Source organism: Hesperophylax consimilis, chromosome 22 (assembly GCF_061612785.1).
Source record: "Hesperophylax consimilis isolate HC1 chromosome 22, BYU_Hcon_1.0, whole genome shotgun sequence".
NCBI lineage: Eukaryota > Metazoa > Arthropoda > Insecta > Trichoptera > Limnephilidae > Hesperophylax > Hesperophylax consimilis.
Genome location: NC_142857.1, coordinates 21,275,412 through 21,293,636, shown reverse-complemented (window position 1 = coordinate 21,293,636; position 18,225 = coordinate 21,275,412). Strand labels below are relative to the sequence as shown.

Below are 18,225 nucleotides of genomic sequence, written 5' to 3'. Positions count from 1 at the left end.
TAATTTTTGTCAAAATGATATTGATGACTGGTACAAAATAACATATTCAAATTTCACTCATATTTATCATAGTAATAAGTTATTTTTGATACTTTGCCCCTGAGGAGACATTCGACAGAAATGATTCTACAAAAAATTAAAACGATAGTATTTTTATTATTAGGCTAAATACTGCACTGAAAAATGAGGAATTTTAAGAGTTAACATCAGTAATAAGTCATAACAAAGTCTGCGGTCTGCGGTCTGCCGCTGCGGTTTTTATTCTGTCGCCGACCTCGGAAATCGTACCTTAAGTTATTGAGAAGTTGGGGGCTCGATTTCTGTCGCAGAGCAAATATGTATATACAATATAGAAACTTTCAGACAGGACATTGTTACGTTGGTTGTAAAATGATCAAAATAAAAAAAAAACTTATAGTTATTATATCGGACGTACAGAGCCAAAGTCATTATGAGATAACAAGATCTCAAGTTTTTACGATGTCCTTAATATTTTTGATAAAACCATTAAGATATCTGCGTGAAAATAAATATGATACTATAATATTATTCCACGCCTCAATGCTTATCCCACATCCTTAATGTGCGACTGCTATAGTTAATATTAATGGATTTTCGGCGCCACCATACATTTAAAAACTAATGTTTTGTTTTGTTCAACACAGTGAAGAGATAAGAGTGATTATTCCCAAGCCCAATTACTCTCATTGAACTTTTTACTTTATAGCCCAATTACTCTCATTGAACATGTGTGAAATTAATGTATAATTTTGTCCAATAAATAGAGAAGTAACTGGTACAAACACTCACTTCTCATCCGAGAGTACTCGGGAAAGTAATACTTGTTTAATTTAATGTTTTCCTACTGCCCCTTCAAAACTCTCAGATCAAGGTGTCAATGTGTGCCGGTGCCCTATTGAATTTGCAGTATTTGTGCGGGCTTCACTAACTGGGTCCCGTACAGTTATCTTAAACAATAGGAGAACCAGTGCAGACACGGAGGCATCAGAAAAAGCGATGATTTCACGCCGTATTTATGTGGAGCGGTAAAAGACGGAAAACTTCAATGAATAGTAATTAAAATACAACAATTAATAATATAGGATTGTTGAGGTTGGAAAATTACAATGTTTGAAGTTTAAAAAGTTAGGTTAGGTTAAATAATCTTTAGGTAAAATAGTCAATTAATAATAATTAAAAGACAAGACAAATGAAAGACGTTAATGAATAAGAATGTTAAAATGTTGGAAGATCGAAATGTTTAAACGTTACAAGGTTAGGTTAGGTTAAGTAAGATATGGCATTTTATATGTATTTGATAAATTTATTTAAAAGGCACTTCTAGTGTTATTATTTATTCTAGGGTTACAGGCCAATACGATAACAAAAACATTATAGATTTGGAAGAAGTTGGAAGGTTTTAAAGTTAGAAGGTTGCATGTTTAGAAGGTTACACAGTTGTAAGATAACAATGTAACAGGATTGAAAGATTATGGGGCTTTAAGGTGACGGGGTTGTAAGGTGACAGGGTCGGAAGGTTACATAGTTAGAGGAAAACAATGTAAAAAATAACAATGTAAAGATTGAAATGTTACGCGGTTGTGAGGTAACAGGGTTGGAAAGTTACATGGTTGGAAGGTTACATGGTTGGAAGGTTACATGGTTGGAAGGTTACATGGTTGGAGGGCTAAAGGGTTAGAAGGTTAAAGAGTTGGAAGATAACAGGGTTGTAAGGTAACAGGGTTGGAAGCACGGTTGGAAGGTTACATAGTAGGAAGATAACAATGTAACAGGATTGAAAGATTCCGGGGTTGTGAGGTAACAGGGTGAGAAGATTACAGGATGGGACTGGAAGGTCAGAAGGAAGTAGACCAGGGGTAAACCAGCACCGGTACCTGTCAAGAGTGGGGACGATGCGTTCGCGGTCTTCGCCGGCCACGAAGTGCCCGTAAAAGGTCTTCTTCATGAACAAGGTGAATAGTCGCTCCCCCATTACGGCCTTCATCATATTCATCAGCTGTGGACAACAAACAAACATACCAACAGTTAGTATAAATGCCTAAATGAGATATAGATATATTAGCAAACTATCGAATGAGGACATCCCACTACAGTAAAAACATACCTACATTGCATTGAGCAAATAGCAAAAACAAGATGCTCAAATTCGAGCATTATGCCAACAGGAACTATTACTTTACTTTATAAATGGAGAAAACCAAGATACAAAGGTTATCATGGGCTACTTATTTTCTTATTTTGATTCTAGGTCAAATCTCCATAAATTTAAAGTTACATGTTTCCAGAAGCTTTTCACAGTCCATAAATGTGTCTTCTTACATGACATGTAGACAAACTAAACACTCTGCAAAATAATCACCCCAATTTGAATTTAACTTTTTTTAAATTTGTAAGTTTATCCAAAACTTCCTTGTTTTGGATAGTTCGGTAAAATGCCGCCCCCAAAAACAGCCGCCCTGGGCAGCATCGTAGGATGCCGTATTTAATACGGCACTGTCTCTAGCCCAGACAGTCACTAAAAACGTCATCCTACACATTTAGAGAACAGTAACAACCATTATAGTAGCTGTCAAGCGCATTTCCAAAGTGACAAGATCTATAATTTTTACCAACTCCATTTCATTTCACGGTCACATAAAAAAGAAAATTCCATCAATCTGCAATGTCAGATACAAATAATACAACATTAAAAATCCATTCGCAGTTTATAAAACACGGACTGGAAATGTTTCAACGTGTAATAATAATAAGCGACCTTTGAAATAATCAAAATGTCTAATAATAATTACACAGAGGAGTTCCGCCTCGTTTCGTTTTCCTTGGCGATTGAACTGTAATAGCTATTATTAGTAGTTATGTGGAGGCTATAAGGAAACATAGCCGATATATTATTACATTACATTGGGAAAGTAGTGACCTAGTCTCTTTTCTCTGCTGGTTCATATTATTAGTATGAAATGAAGGTCGGCTCATAATAGATTAATGACGTTTACTCTGTCTGCTGAGGCTAGAAAAAAATGTATGGTTTGGTCTTGAAATGAGAATATGCTTAGTTCCTACCGGAATGTCATTTGCTGGAACACTATTTGACACTTGGAACAATTGCAAGAAAATAGTGTAAATTCGAGTACTCGAGGATTTGGACTATCTAAGATGAGTGGTTTATTAATGCTTAGATAATTTCATTTTTAACCCAGTTCCAGTACTTTCATCACATCTGTTCAGTTTGCAATGTTTTCTGTGTATTTAAAATGCGCTATACACATATTTTTCTTTAATTTTCCGTAAAAACAAATACTGTTTTAGAAACAAGATAAAATTATTTTTCCGGTGTATGCATTTAAAATAAATATTACTATTTCTAAATATTAAAATTTTAATATCAAACGTGAAAAATGTTGTCAAAAACGCTAACTACATTTTTACTTAAATTTTTACTACAATCATACAAAAAATGAGAGAACTCGATATATCGAAAACACGTTCTGCTTATTTGGGGAATTTGTAAGAAAACTGCACCTTCACTTTAATCTCGTTCGTATAGTAAAAAAAAGAAATAATTTTTAAATTCAAACCGATTGTTACGATAGCGGTGCGAAATGAGAATTAATCATCTTGGCTATTGATTAATGGATTCCAGTATAAATATTTGAGGCAAACTGGAAAGAATTATTACTTCTCTCTCTAACGTCAAAAAATTATGTATTTCCGCATGATAGAAAAAAAGATAAAAATAGTTTTATAAAATATTAAGACGCCCGGTCATATATGACCTTAAAAAGCTGGAGGGGTTAAGTGACATTGTAGGTCGATGGATACATTCTGAGTGACATCGCGCAAGGGATAAACGGCTCCCTCATAACCATACATAGTCAATTTACGAGAATCATTTAATTTTGCTCTGTGCAAAATATAATGTAATATAAAATAAAAAATATTGATTATTAAAAAAAAAATTTGGATAAGCTCAAATTTAAATTTAAAACGTGTAAATTTAAAATTTCTTTTCAAAAAAATGTCAAAGTTTCTGTTGCTAATATGCTAAATCTTGAAAGTTTTCATAATTTAATGGCCTATTTATTTTATAATTTAAAACACAAATAAATAAAGCAGAATATATCCGTACTAGATATTTATTAAGATTAAAAAAATATATATTCAGTTTAGTTAGGGTTGCCATCCGTCCGGGTTTCCCCGGATTTGTCCTAGTTTAGAAGGCGTCCGGGGAGCGTCCGGGCGGGGTTTCATTTGTAGTCCGGGTTTAAAGTCTTGGGCCGGCCAGCATGACCTCTTGACTAAATGTATTGCTTTTTCTGGAGATAATTGCAATACAAACTTCGGTGGAATAGAACGAAATGGAACCAACAATGTTTTCCACAAGCTGAAAGAAAATCTAAACCCAAACATGGTTGGTGTGGGATGCTCTGCCCATGTCATTAACAACGCAGTGCACCACGGATGTGATTTACTGCCAGTAGACGTGAAATCCATCATCTTAAAAATTTATAATTTTTTTGCCACTTATACAGTACGAAACGAAGCTCTTAAAGAATTCTGTGAAACAGCTGAGGTCGAATATAAACAGCTTCTGTATCATTCCAAGACGCGTTGGCTAAGCCTGTTTCCAGCTGTCGAGCGACTCCTGAAGCTCTACCGTCCATTAAAAGATTATTTTGAAAGCATAGAAAGGCTACCTGTTTCAATTAAACAGTTTTTTGAAAATCCTCTCTCGGAGGCATACTTATTTCTCATACACTCAATTATGCACACCGTTCACTCAAAAATACAGAAATTAGAGAAAAGTGATAATTCAGTCCTTGAAACCAGAAGCATACTTGCATCCATAACAAAAAGCTTAGATGACCGAATTAAGGAAAGTTTCGTGCCGTTGAATGTTCAGAGTATTAATAATAATTATATAAATAAAGATAAAAACACGAAACAAGAGTTTATAAAATGCTCGCATGACTTCTACAAGGAAATCAAACGTACATTGAACAATGGATGCAACCGTTAAAACAATTTGAGAAATTTGACTGGATTTTTTTGCCAAAAATTAATAACAATACAGAATGGACTCTTATTAAAGACACTGTTCTTTATTTAAAAGACAAAAACATAGATATTGACAACGCAAAATTATTTAACGAGTGGGTGAATTTAAAGACTTTTAGTCAAAACCTAACTGAACAAGATAAGCTTTTAAATTCAAATCAACTTTGGGTACAATTTTTTAAAACACCAAATGCGAATTTATATTTGGAATTGCTGAAAATTGCACAGTATTTTTTTACATTCCGACTCATAATGCCAACGTGGAGAGAATATTCTCATTAATTTCACAACAATGGAAAAAAGAAAAACGTTTACTAAACGTAGAAACAATCTCGTCAGTAATTAAAATTAAATTCAATTTCCAAGAATGCAGCTGCATTGATTTTTACAAATTCCTTATAAAAAGGGAAAGATATTCTAAAAGCTATCGGAAAGAGTGATAAATACAAAAAAAACTGAAAAGTAAAAAGGCAAGAGGCTGAGGAAAAATCTTTAATAGCTAGATAATCAAATATTGTACTTACAAGTGATATAATTTCTATTCATTTTTGTAGTTAAAGTTATGATTGTTTTTATTACGTAAAAGAAACGTAGAATTTTTATTTTTATTATTTCATAGATTTCTTGAAATTACAATTGTTATGTTTTTTTTACAACCATACTAGGCTAATGCCCGTGTTAAGGTAATATGGCTGTTGATTAAAATTTAAGGTGATATAAATGAGAATAGTTTTGGATATTTTATGTTTTAAAAAATAATAATGTAACTTACATTCCAGTAAGTCTAAACTTTAAAAAGGGTCAATTTTGTTGCTTAAGATTTAAGAAGACTGAATTTAGTTCATATTATGTTAAGAGGTATTTTGTTGTGTAAATGGCTGCTGATACAAATTTAAAGAAGATTATTATTATTCAGATAAAAGTTATTGAGTTACCTCAAAAATTGTAAGACTAATTGAATACTAACATGGTCTCAGTATTTTTAAGATTTTTGTTTAAAAATTAAATGCACTATCTGAATGGTCGTTGATAAACAAATTAGATTTCAATACAAAAAAATGTGTCACTATGTCTTACACTCGTTCTTTAAACACTATACTTTACGATTATAAGATAAAGGGCGAAACACTATCACGTGTAAATTCCGTAAAGGATCTCGGTGTCGTCTTCGATCCCGAACTGAAATTCTCTGGCCTTATATCGCAGCTCACTCAGTCTTGCTACAAACTTCTTGGGTTCGTCATTAGGACATGCAAGCAGTTCAATAACCAAGATGCTATGTTAGCATTGTTCGATGGCATACTGAGAAGCAAGCTGGAGTATGCGAGCGATGTTTGGGCACCGTACCACCAGAAGTACATTGAAATGATAGAGCAAATCCAGAAGAAATTCCTCAGGTATGTCTATATGCGGACGCATGGAACATATCCCAGGTTCATGCACCATATCGACTTACTTGAGGAAAATAATTCTGTGAGTCTGGAAACTAGGCGGAAAGCAAGCCTAGCCATTATATCTTTCAAAATTTGGAACAATTTTGTTGATAGCCCATTCCTCTTGGGATGCTATGATTTATATGTACCAGACCACTACAGCCGAAGTCGATACCATGACTTATTCAGAGTACCAAAAGGCAAAACCGACGTCCTGGCAAAGCATAGCATGACGAGGGGAGTGGTGCTGTTGAACGAACTAGCAAAGAATTTGGATGTAAATGACTGTTCTCTAAACGACCTAAAACAATTATTGAAGAGTCACTTACCCAAATGCTGATATGATGTAAAATTATACTGTATGTAAAATTGTACTGTAACTGGAACGAATGTTCTGTTGTACAACAAAAAAAAATATATAAAATAAAAAAAAATAAAAAAATTGAATTTTGTTAAGTTTAATATTTTAATAAGGTTGAGTTTTCATAACAGAGTATATTAATAATTTTTGTTTTATTTTAAGAATGAAAAAATTCTAACTGATTATGAAAACAATGTGTAACAAACTGTAATTCGTTTTTAAAGATTCTGTTTTGTTATGTACATTTAAAATGATGTTAAAAGATGTAAAATTCAATTTTATGGTCTGAAAATAAATAAATAGGTGATTTATGACATTTTAAACTGTTTTTATTACACTGACTGTGTTTAAAAAATCCTGTCGACATGTCCGGGTTATGGGCTCTAAAATCCGGGGTTTTCACGCCTCTTGTCCTGGTTGCCAAATTTTAGAGATGGCAACCCTAAGTTTAGTTTAGTTGGGTATTTGGTCTGGAATCAAAATTTAAGTTTTGCATGAAAAAGACCGCACAGCCGTTTCTCTTAAGAGCAGAGTTAAATTTCTATTTATTATTCTGTAAGTAAATTAATTAATCTGAATAAATAAATAAATACAGGGTGCAGCAGAACCGTTTGCAGTTTTGAAGGGCCGGTGCATCCCGTGTGGTGGGGGTATGAACCTGGGATCCCTCTCATTGTGTCGGTGAGGTCGTGCCGTTTTCAGTCGTTACTTTATTTTTATTTTATTTTATTTTATTTGGGAAACAAACAGTTATACAAATATATTTTTATACAAATCATTTTTACCAAGTTGCATAAACCAGTAAAGTTATTGTTACCATGGTTTTGTCCGGACAACACCAGGGCTTCGCCTTCCGCACGTTTTTGAAAATGGCCGTTCTTTCGTGGCCACCCAGCGAGCCTTCCGGCTGCAATTTGCGAATACTTCCCGTGGGGCTACCTGAAGGAAAACGTTTTTAAACATCGGCCGCACACCTCGGAAGAACTCAAGTATCAAATTCGGGAGGAAATCGCCGGTATACACGTCGAGATGTGCCAAAATGCGTTCAAAAACTTCAAAAATCGCCTGTATCGCTGCTGGGGGCCATCATTGACTTGATGCTTAAAACGGCATAATGTACCGAATAAAATAAAATAATCACTATTCCTGTAAGTTGCGTCGTACTTTTTTAATAGCCCTTCAAACAGCACTGTCTCTTTCGCCGCACCCTGTATTATTTGGTAATGTGAACCTCACTGGGTGCTTTATCCGTGCTGAGGTCCCCATTTTACAATCGTATCTGGCAAATTATGTATGTAAGTAAAATGGACTGTGTTGAAATTATATTAAATTATACATTTAAATGAAATACATTTTAAGAAATAAAATAAAATAAAGCAATAAAAATAAAATATTTAAGGCAGTTAAACTAAGAAATGTGTATTGGTCCGGTTGTGTATAATACTACGAAGGTATATTTTTTATTCTTTTAATAAAATACAGCCTTTTTTGTTCTTTAATCCATATCTTAATTTTGTTTGTGAAATGACTTTTTATTTCCTTCATGTTTTCTGTCAAGTGTAAGATTGTTGAATGCTTTTATTTCTCGGTATTTATAGTGTCTCTGTCCAAAGCTTGTGTTTATTGTCGGAGTTGTTATGTTTTGTATGTACGCTCGCCTGACTGGTCTATTAATGTTAGATTGTGTTGTCTGTTGAAATATAGTATTTTGGTCAAAAATGTACTTTAATAGTGTTTATCATGTTGAATATCATTGTCAATTCTATGTTTGTTAAGAAATCACCTTTAAAAAAATTTCTGTGTAATTTCCATATGACCGGTAGCCGAGTTTGTTGATCCTCCACAGGCAATTATAGCGTATTTCCATATGACCGGTAGCCGAGTTTGTTGATCCTCCACAGGCAATTATAGCGTATTTCCATATGATCGGTAGCCGAGTTTGTTGATCCTCCACAGGCAATTATAGCGTATTTCCATATGACCGGTATCCGAGTTTGTTGATCCTCCACAGGCAATTATAGCGTATTTCCATATGACCGGTAGCCGAGTTTGTTGATCCTCCACAGGCAATTATAGCGTATTGTAACGTTATAATTATGAATAAGAAGTTAACAGGGTTGCAGTGTTTGCAACTCAATTATTTGGTTCGTGTAAATTTTAAACATGTTGATACAGCTACTCAATAACTTTAATCTTGAGCGATTATATTTAGCACACAATATTGACTGAATTTTAACGTACAACAATCATGCACACTGATTTATTGTTTTCCGTTTTCATAGCGTTAAGTCATGCAAAAAAAATTAGTAAATTGAGCTAAACACATACAAAATATTCTCACAATATTATTATTCAGATAACAGACACGTGTGGACAGAAAATACAAAAGTAAATTAAAAACCCATGTAGGGTAACGGGGGATAACCGTACGCGGTGGGTAAGTATACGCGGTGGGTAAGTGTACGCGGTGGGTAAGTGTACGCGGTGTGTAAGTGTACGCAGTGGGTAAGTGTACGTAGTGGGTAAGTGTACGCGGTAGGTAAGTGTACGTGGTGGGTAAGTGTACGCGGTAGGTAAGTGTACGTGGTGGGTAAGTGTACGCGGGGGGTAAGTGTACGCGGGGGGTAAGTGTACGCGGCGATGTTTGCCACAGATTATTAGCGCAAGCTTCACAAGCGCTCATTCCTCAATTATACAGCGCATTGGGTCGCCTTGAAGCAGGTCATGTATACACTGAACTCTACATGAAAAATAAAAATTGTCAGATAAACCTTAATTTTTTTTAAATATTTGTTTCATCCTGTACCGACAGGTGCTTTTGTGTAACCAATTGTGTAAGAAAGGTGTATACCACGACAATTTGGTAAAATAATGATAGTTTCACGGGTGCAAATATGCAATTCCCAAACTGATGTAATGCAAAATCATGTATTTTGGTTTGAAAATTTGATCACATAAAAATATGATTAATGCTTCATTTAAATACTACGAGCAAAACATATATTGGCCAAGTCTTTTTTATAGCTCAGAAAAGCCCATCAGGCATATGGTTTAAATTGAAAAATTTCCTTCTTACGTTATGGTTGTGATTTTATTGTGATCAGAAAATGATATTTAAAAAAATTTAATATTTGTGGCTGAACTTCGCCTTCTTCTGTCTGAAGTGGGAATTTCAACCTAATCGCCATCCACATAAGGAGTGCTATTGTTAATGGTGCGATTTCAAGTGTTACACGACGTTGTTCACCGCCTCAATCTGCTTAAGTTTATTATATTTTTTATGTTAGGGGGTAAGTGTGCGGGGGTAAGCGTAGGTGGTTAGGTGGGTGCATATACTTACCCCTTTAAAAAATGATTATGTACTTTTGTTTAATTTTTACAGTTTACGAAAGCATTCGGGCATGGGTCATTTTGCACCCAAGAGCAGATTAAAGCAGAGTGCGCACACTTACACTACGGTATACTTATGCTTACTCTGCATACGTCAACTGTACGCATTCGACATGCACGTGAATTTTTTTAATTACGAACAGTTTTCAACCAACATTTAGGTCGTCTTTTACCAGGGCGATACTGATTTATCACTCAGGACCATTCCGCAAATATATCATACTTGATTTTATAGTAATTAAATGCGAAATAAGATAAACTTAAACATTCCTACCTTTCCTTGGACGACAGACATCTTTATGGGTTGTGAAAATTATTAACGCGACGAAAGAAAACTTCAAGCAAGAATAAATAACTAAATACTGACGTAGGTGTGCTTCCCTCAACTGTCAGACACTGACAGTGTATACACTGTATACACCCCTTACAGTTACGAGACCGCAGGCGCCATGTTAATGAAGAAGGCTTCACTTCTAGACACTTGTATAATGATTAAACTAGATTTATCCTCTTTTTTCTAACACACGTAGAGAATATATTGTATTTGAGTATATCTGCCTTTTGAATATTATAGATTTATTATTACCTAGCGACCTTTTTAGGCCCGGTATAGAGGATGATTTAAAGCTAGGCTTGGTTGGAATATCGAGCTTAGCGCGGCTTGGAACATAATCCGTATATTATTCGGAAGCATAGATATCAGTAATATTACACGTGTTGTTGATTTTAATAGAGGAACGGGCTTAATTTTTCGATGAAAAACTAAATTACTGTCTAAGTGAGTGGTACATAGTGCTCTCTACTGATATCGAGAGATCATCATCAGATCAAACGACAAATGTTTTAGTTGGGATTAATTTGCGAGTTGATTTTTAAATAAAGTTCCCCACTTTAATCAGCATTGTGCTGATTTAATTTTAAATAGTATTTTTTGCTGGAGTCAATGCGCTATTCATGAAAATATTACGAACAAACCAAACCACCAAAAACACTGTCAGAATATTAAAAATCCCTCTTAAAATACCTTACCAGACTATTTGTCTATTTTAGATTTATTATCAACTAGCTGTACCCCACCACGCGTTGCTGTGGCTCAGTCTGTCAGATAAAGAAGCAATAGCACGTGTTGCTTTCACGTCCAACAGATGACGCTGTTTTTTAAAATAAATCATGTTTTTACCTGTCACCGGTAGCATCTACATAATATAGGTATATAAAAACACACGCGTATTCGGATGCGACGTTGTGTCAAAATTTCAAAGCAATCTGTGAAGAACTTTCTGAGATAAGATAGATTAATTACATCAACATCTCTCACCGTTCGATGAATATATTGGTACATACTGATAAAATCAGACAATTTACGTTTATTTCGGTGAGATGGAAGTACGTAATTAATCACGTAAACCTTATTTTTGACATTTGTTACTCGAGGCTCCTCAGCGTCTAGTATAGGAACCATTTTGCGGCTCACCAAGCCTTAAGCGGCCGATTGAGCGGGCTTAAATTCGAGTGAGGAATGTTGCACATAGCGAGTATACGGACCGACTGATATACCGGGCCTTTAGTGTGCCATGGGTAAAATGCCAATCGCTCATCGTACACCGACTGACATAATATCCTTCATGACTTACTGGTTTTTTTCAAAATTATGGATTTGTAAATTGAACCATTTTAAGATTTTAATAATGAGACATTTAGCTACTTAGTAATTTTCTACTGCATAAAAGTTTCAAGGCAATGCATCATGAAAATTATATTACATGAACCACGCACGCGAAAATACAATATTTGACATTCTTATCTTATCGTGAACATTGTTTGCCAAAATTACCCTCTATTGCATTCTGATAATACTAGTTAATTAATAATAATCAGCATGCGGAAATTATCGCCGTGTTTACCCCTCCTGCGTTATCAAAGCGGAACACGCTTTACTTTTTAGCGGGATTTATCTCTTATAACATCGAAATTTTAATATGTTTGTACTCACGGTCCAGTGATTGTGTAGGAAAACGTGAATGATAACACGGTGATGCTAAGACTACACCATGAGTCATTTTTGCCGCATTTTCGCTGTTCGCTAAAGAAAGATCTTTACGTAACCTAACCTAACCTAACCTGGGCACACTTTCTTTATTTTTAAATTTAAAATAAATACTTTCAAAAGGTAAGCTGCTTAACGGTAATATTACATGAGATGTTTTGTTAAAGTCTCAAAATATATATTTTTAACTGTTCATGTACTAAGTTTAGTAAGTAATATAGTTTCAATCCGATTACTTATCATAACAATGGGATTAGTATCACAGGGGCCTAGCTACAAAAACTGGTGTTTTGAGTTAAGCTTGGTTTCGGTAATGCCATAATCATATTTATTAGTGACACCTCGTATATATAGTCGTTTAAGTGATACAGTTGGGCATATAGTCGGACATATGAGCATTCCAATGTTTATTTGCGTTTATCTCAAAATTTTGTATTTGTACATAAACCCCTGTGATCTTAAACCCCCGAGTTATTTCACAGAATTAGTTTATTTTCAAATTCTATGAAAGTTCAATTACAATTCTGTTATAATTCCATTATGTGCAAGTTGATTCACATAACTATTTTTTTATGAAAATCAATTACATAATTAAACATACAGGTTTTGTTAAAAAAAATGGGGTCTAGCAAAGCTGCCTCATAGCCGATTGTCTGCATATCCTGCCTTAACATTTTGTCTTAATTTATAAGCACAAATTATAGTTATTACATTTATAGAAAAGTGAAAAACATTATTTGCACTGCGCCAACAACGCGTCAGCATAATCGATAGTCCACAAAGTAAAGAGTAATGGACTGAAGTCTAAGATTTTAATTAATTAAAGTATTAAATTAATAATCGCCCTCAAGATGTCAAACTAAGCAATGTATATGGCGATGAAGATACATCTAATTATGGAATCCCACAAGGTACGGTACTGGGTCCAATATTATTCATCTTATATGTAAACGGGATATTTTCTCAAACACTTCATGGTAATCCTTAACCGGTAATCGGTAACCTCTTATGCTGTCGATTCAGTCATCATTGAAAGTGACGATACATGGGAATTATTAAAACAAAAAGCAACAGAAGACATAAACACTCTTAAATACTGGTTTGACATAAACTTACTATCTCTAAGCAGTGAAAAAACTCACGTTATACCATTTGCAATAAAATCAAATGACGTTCCACAAAATTTTGACCTAATTATACATGACAATTTAAAAAAACATAATAAAAAACTGTACAATAAACTGTTCCACATTGAAATTTTCAAATGAAATTAAATACTTAGGAATAATAATAGACAAAAACCTAAACTGGAAAGATCAAATCAATCAAACCGTCAACAAAATAAGAAAATTAATTTATATATTTTTGAAAATTCGAAATTTTCTCTCATTGGGAATTCTAACATCAGTCTAACACGCTTTGGTACAATCAAATCTCCAATAAGCTGTAATCAGCTGGGGAGCTGCATACAAAACTGTGTAAAATTTATAAAATATATTTTTACTGATGTACAGATTTTTCCATAATGACAGAAATTGAATAGAATTTCACAGAACTTGAAAATTTACTTTGTAATTTGATGAATTTTTCAAATTCTATGAAATAACTGGCCCTAAATAAGGTTAAGTTGTATTGATTAACGGTCCAAAAAAAAATTTCTACGTACTATTAATATGTATAAGGAAAAAAAAACTGTAACTTCACCTTTATTTTGACAACTATACAAACGTGATTAATTGAGAAAATGAGTGATTTGTTCGATTATATGTCAAAACATGATTCCTAATGAGTTAATCACATGTATAATATTATTGGTAGAACAATATAAGTACGTTATTTTGACAACTATCCAAACACGATTAATTGAGAAAATGAATGATTTGTTCGGTTAAATGTCAAAACATGATTCCTAATGAGTTAAAAACATGTATCATATTATTGGTAGAAAGTAAGAAAGTTATTTTGATTAAGTATCTCTCTAAAGGGGATTTAGAATATTAAATGAGTTTTATTAAGTAACTGTCAAATGCTGGCTAAGTAACTATTTCATTCGCGTTCCATAATATATTTCCCTACCCTACAATTAATTAAATGTCACACCCAAAACCGTAGGGAAAACCAGCAGCTAAATATTATATTAATGGCATAAAAGTATCATTAAAATGAAAGAATTTTTAATTTCGTTATTACTGAATTTTCTGTACTTATTAGTTGACACGCATCTATATTTGAATATTTCTAATTAAAGAAATGTATTTTAACGATTTCCTCTGTTATAAACGAACGGAATAGTATTTTTACAATAATTGGGTTAGTATTACTTTGCGTGATTTAAAAAAAATATACAGCGTTTTCTAACAAGAGGTGTTATTTTGATATTCAATCGTAAAAGATCAATGGTTTCGTTGCTTGTGTGGCACGTGGCGCCGTCTGGTTGAAAGTAAACGTTGTCCAGATCAATACCATCCAATTCCGGCCATAAAAAATCATTAATCATCTCTCGATAGCGCAATCCATTCACCGTAACTGTTGCTACAGCCTCATTTTCCAAAAAGTAAGGTCCAATGACTCGGCCGGTTCATAAACCGCAACAGTCACACGTTGAGGATTGAGAGGCTTTTCAACAATAACTCTTGGGTTTTCCGAGCCCCAGATGCGACAATTTTGCTTGTTGACGAAGCCACCGAGGTAGAAATGGGCCTCATCACTCAAGATGATTTGGATTTCATTCACTTAATTTCATTCCTACTTGCAAGCATAGAGCTACAATAAGAAGTACTATTAGGTACTAATATCTCGTTGAAACTTGTTCCACTATTAGAAAGCGATACGCGGTGCGCGTAGAACGAATTCGGTAGATTTAGTTACAGCGTTGAGAGAGTTGGAGGTCTATTGGAGGAAAGCGGAATCTATTTTTTCGTTTTAAATCTCATCTTAAGAGGAAACGACAAGCCAAAAATATGTGTATTCTTGGTATACTTTATATTGTAGGTAATAGGCATTAAAATCGCTTGACAAACGCAGTCTAGAAACGTTCGATTTCAAGCAAAAAACTGGTTTTTATTTATTTCGTAAATAGTTTTATAAGAAAGCAAATGCCTCAATACAAAGAACTATTCCATCAAAACCGTGGTTTCAGCAATTCCCTCATTTTTCAAAAAAAGAAATTTCTTCACTCATTCGAATGAGGATCGGACATTGTTCCGTTCCTTCCCATCTTTTTAAAATTAACGTTGTTGACTCCCCAGATTGTACATTCTGTGGTCTAGAAGTGGGAACTTTAGATCACATATTTTTTGGTTGTCCCTCTCTAAACAAATATCCTCTCTTCTATCAAGCCTTATCTAAAATTGCCTCCCCTCCATTCAACATCTCATCTCTCCTAAGTCTGAACTCGACTCAAATTTTCATTATAATTTTGAAATTTGCCCATTTAAATAAAATTAATATTTAAATTCACCTTTCATTTCTCAATAATTTTAAATGATGGCCAAGAACACCCTTGAAGGGTGAAAGCCAGAAATAATGTTAAAAAAAAAAAAAAAAAAAGGTCCAATGACTCGGCCGGTTCATAAACCGCAACAGTCACACGTTGAGGATTGAGAGGCTTTTCAACAATAACTCTTGGGTTTTCCGAGCCCCAGATGCGACAATTTTGCTTGTTGAGGAAGCCACCGAGGTAGAAATGGGCCTCATCACTCAAGATGATTTGGATTTCATTCACTTAAGTGAATTTTAATAATTTCAATGCGTTGTTGAAGCGTGTATCGTTCCATGTTTATTAATGGCGTAGTTTGTACTTGTCAAATGTCAAAAAATGACAGCTTCAAAAGTAACATCTACCGAAATAGCGGGCTATTCAAAATAACACCTCATATTGGAAAACCTTGTATTTTATAATTATTTAAAATTTACTTGCGCACCCCGGGATTTGAACTCGTGACCTCCAGATCCGTAGTCGACAGCTTAGAGCTTTACCAGTCGACCACGGAAGCCTTCAGAATAACAATTATCAAAAAATGTTTCATTTTCATATTGTTTCCATTACGAACATGTTTCGATTATAAACCTACCTTAGTGTTCGGATTATCCCAATGTTTCGATTATACCCATAACTATGGTGATTCATAAACTGGAAGAGATGCACCTGCATTATACAATAGGTGATTACATAATTGAAGAGTTACTACGAACCGCTTTCTGAATGAATAATGACCAAATAAGTTTATTAGTACAAACAATGGTTTGCGTCAAAGCAAATAATGAACCGCGCTGTACATAATGTAATTAAGGCGATATTAATCGAGTAATTAAATTACGTACCAACTTACTTACAAACACGCTGACTGACACATAATGTAATTATTTGCGTAGTATCAAAGAACATGAGTTTCTTTTCTATAATATACAGTCACGGAGAAAACTTCCCGATAAAAAAATATTGCTAATTTATTAAAAAATCTCATCAAATTATTCGTTACGTTGTTAAATTGTAGACCATTCAAGAATGAATGAATTGATAGGTATCCGGATAAACTGCAACTAAAATACCAATGTTTTGTCACGATGTCCGAACACGTGTTCATAAAAGTCCTAACATTTTTGCATTTCGTCTTGATATATTATTAAGACAAACGTAGGTAGATGAACGCGTGTTCTGATATTATTACTAATTTACCAACACTTTATCAGGAAGCGGCTTGCAGTACCGTTTTTAACAGGATGACTAATAATTTTCATTTTTTTATAAGAGATTTTCAATAAATAAGCATTACTTTTTCTCCGTGTATGTCGTATATCTACACTATCTAGTGTAAAATTGTCCTAAGCAACAAATAGTAATTCCGGGGAATTCCAGTTCTATTTAAAGATAAGGAATTGTCTTTTACCATAAAATTGATGCCTTTTTGCTTTCATTCGAGAGAATTAGAATCTCTCAAATGAAAGCAAAAAGTCATTCATTTGAAGGTTAAAGATAATTCCATATACTTTAGTAAAACCAGATTCGAACGAACAAATAATTAACGGAAGAAGTAAATAGCGATGACCATATTGAAAGGAAAAATCGTATCATTAGTATTTATCTATCCCGACCCCAATTTACCTAAAATATATCTATAAATTTGGACTAATTCCAATCGGCATTTTTTTTTACTTTTCAGATTTCATAAAAAAAGTACTACCTAGCATTGCTGCTCGATTCTTTCCGAGATTTGAATTGAAAACATACCTAAAACAAACAATATGGCGTCTTGTCTTTCAATGTTAAATATGATACAAAAATATGACGTCTTCTATGGCTGTCTTATGGCGTCTTTTAAATACATTTTTTAAATATCCTTTTCAAATTAATCGCATAACATATTAGATTTTTTTCTACTTTTCATCTTTGTCCTTAATTAATAAAAAAAAATTATATTATTTCCAATCAAATTTCAACACATAAGTCATTAGTCACGCTACATGTTTAATAATTTTTTGAATTAGCATCCTTCAACTTAGGTCACCATGATTTGTAAGTAACATTAATGAAACAATATTGTTCATTCAATGCATTATTTTGTGAAATTTTTATCATTTTATAAAATTATTAACCTCAACACGGACTAGTCCTAGTGAAGTTAAAATTGAAATGTAAAGAATGATATATATCATGTGAATAAACAGTAAACATATATACAGAGGCGGATTTGCCCTTAGGCCTATGTAGGCCCGGGCCTAGGGCGGCCAATCGTGACAAAAAAGTCACAGATGATAACAAGAAATTACTTCCTAAGTACCTAAATATTCTACGTACGAAATAGCGATATGCAAGAGCGTGTTCACACACAGCACACAGCGCGACAGACGTATCCGCCGCCAAGACCTGGACAAATCTCACCCCATGAACCATGAATGATAATGGCAGAAAAATTAAA

The 18,225-nt window shown here is 33.8% G+C and overlaps 1 protein-coding gene across 1 annotated transcript in view; it reads right to left on the bottom strand.

Moving 5' to 3' along the window:
• slgA (proline dehydrogenase slgA) overlaps window positions 1-18,225 on the bottom strand; it is a 109,395-nt gene that overhangs the window by 54,303 nt on the left and 36,867 nt on the right. Inside the window, exon 2 of the mRNA XM_089645179.1 lies at window positions 1,896-2,017. Within this exon, the coding sequence (XP_089501305.1) occupies window positions 1,896-2,017 (122 nt within the window). The remainder of the gene's footprint in view (window positions 1-1,895; window positions 2,018-18,225) is intronic.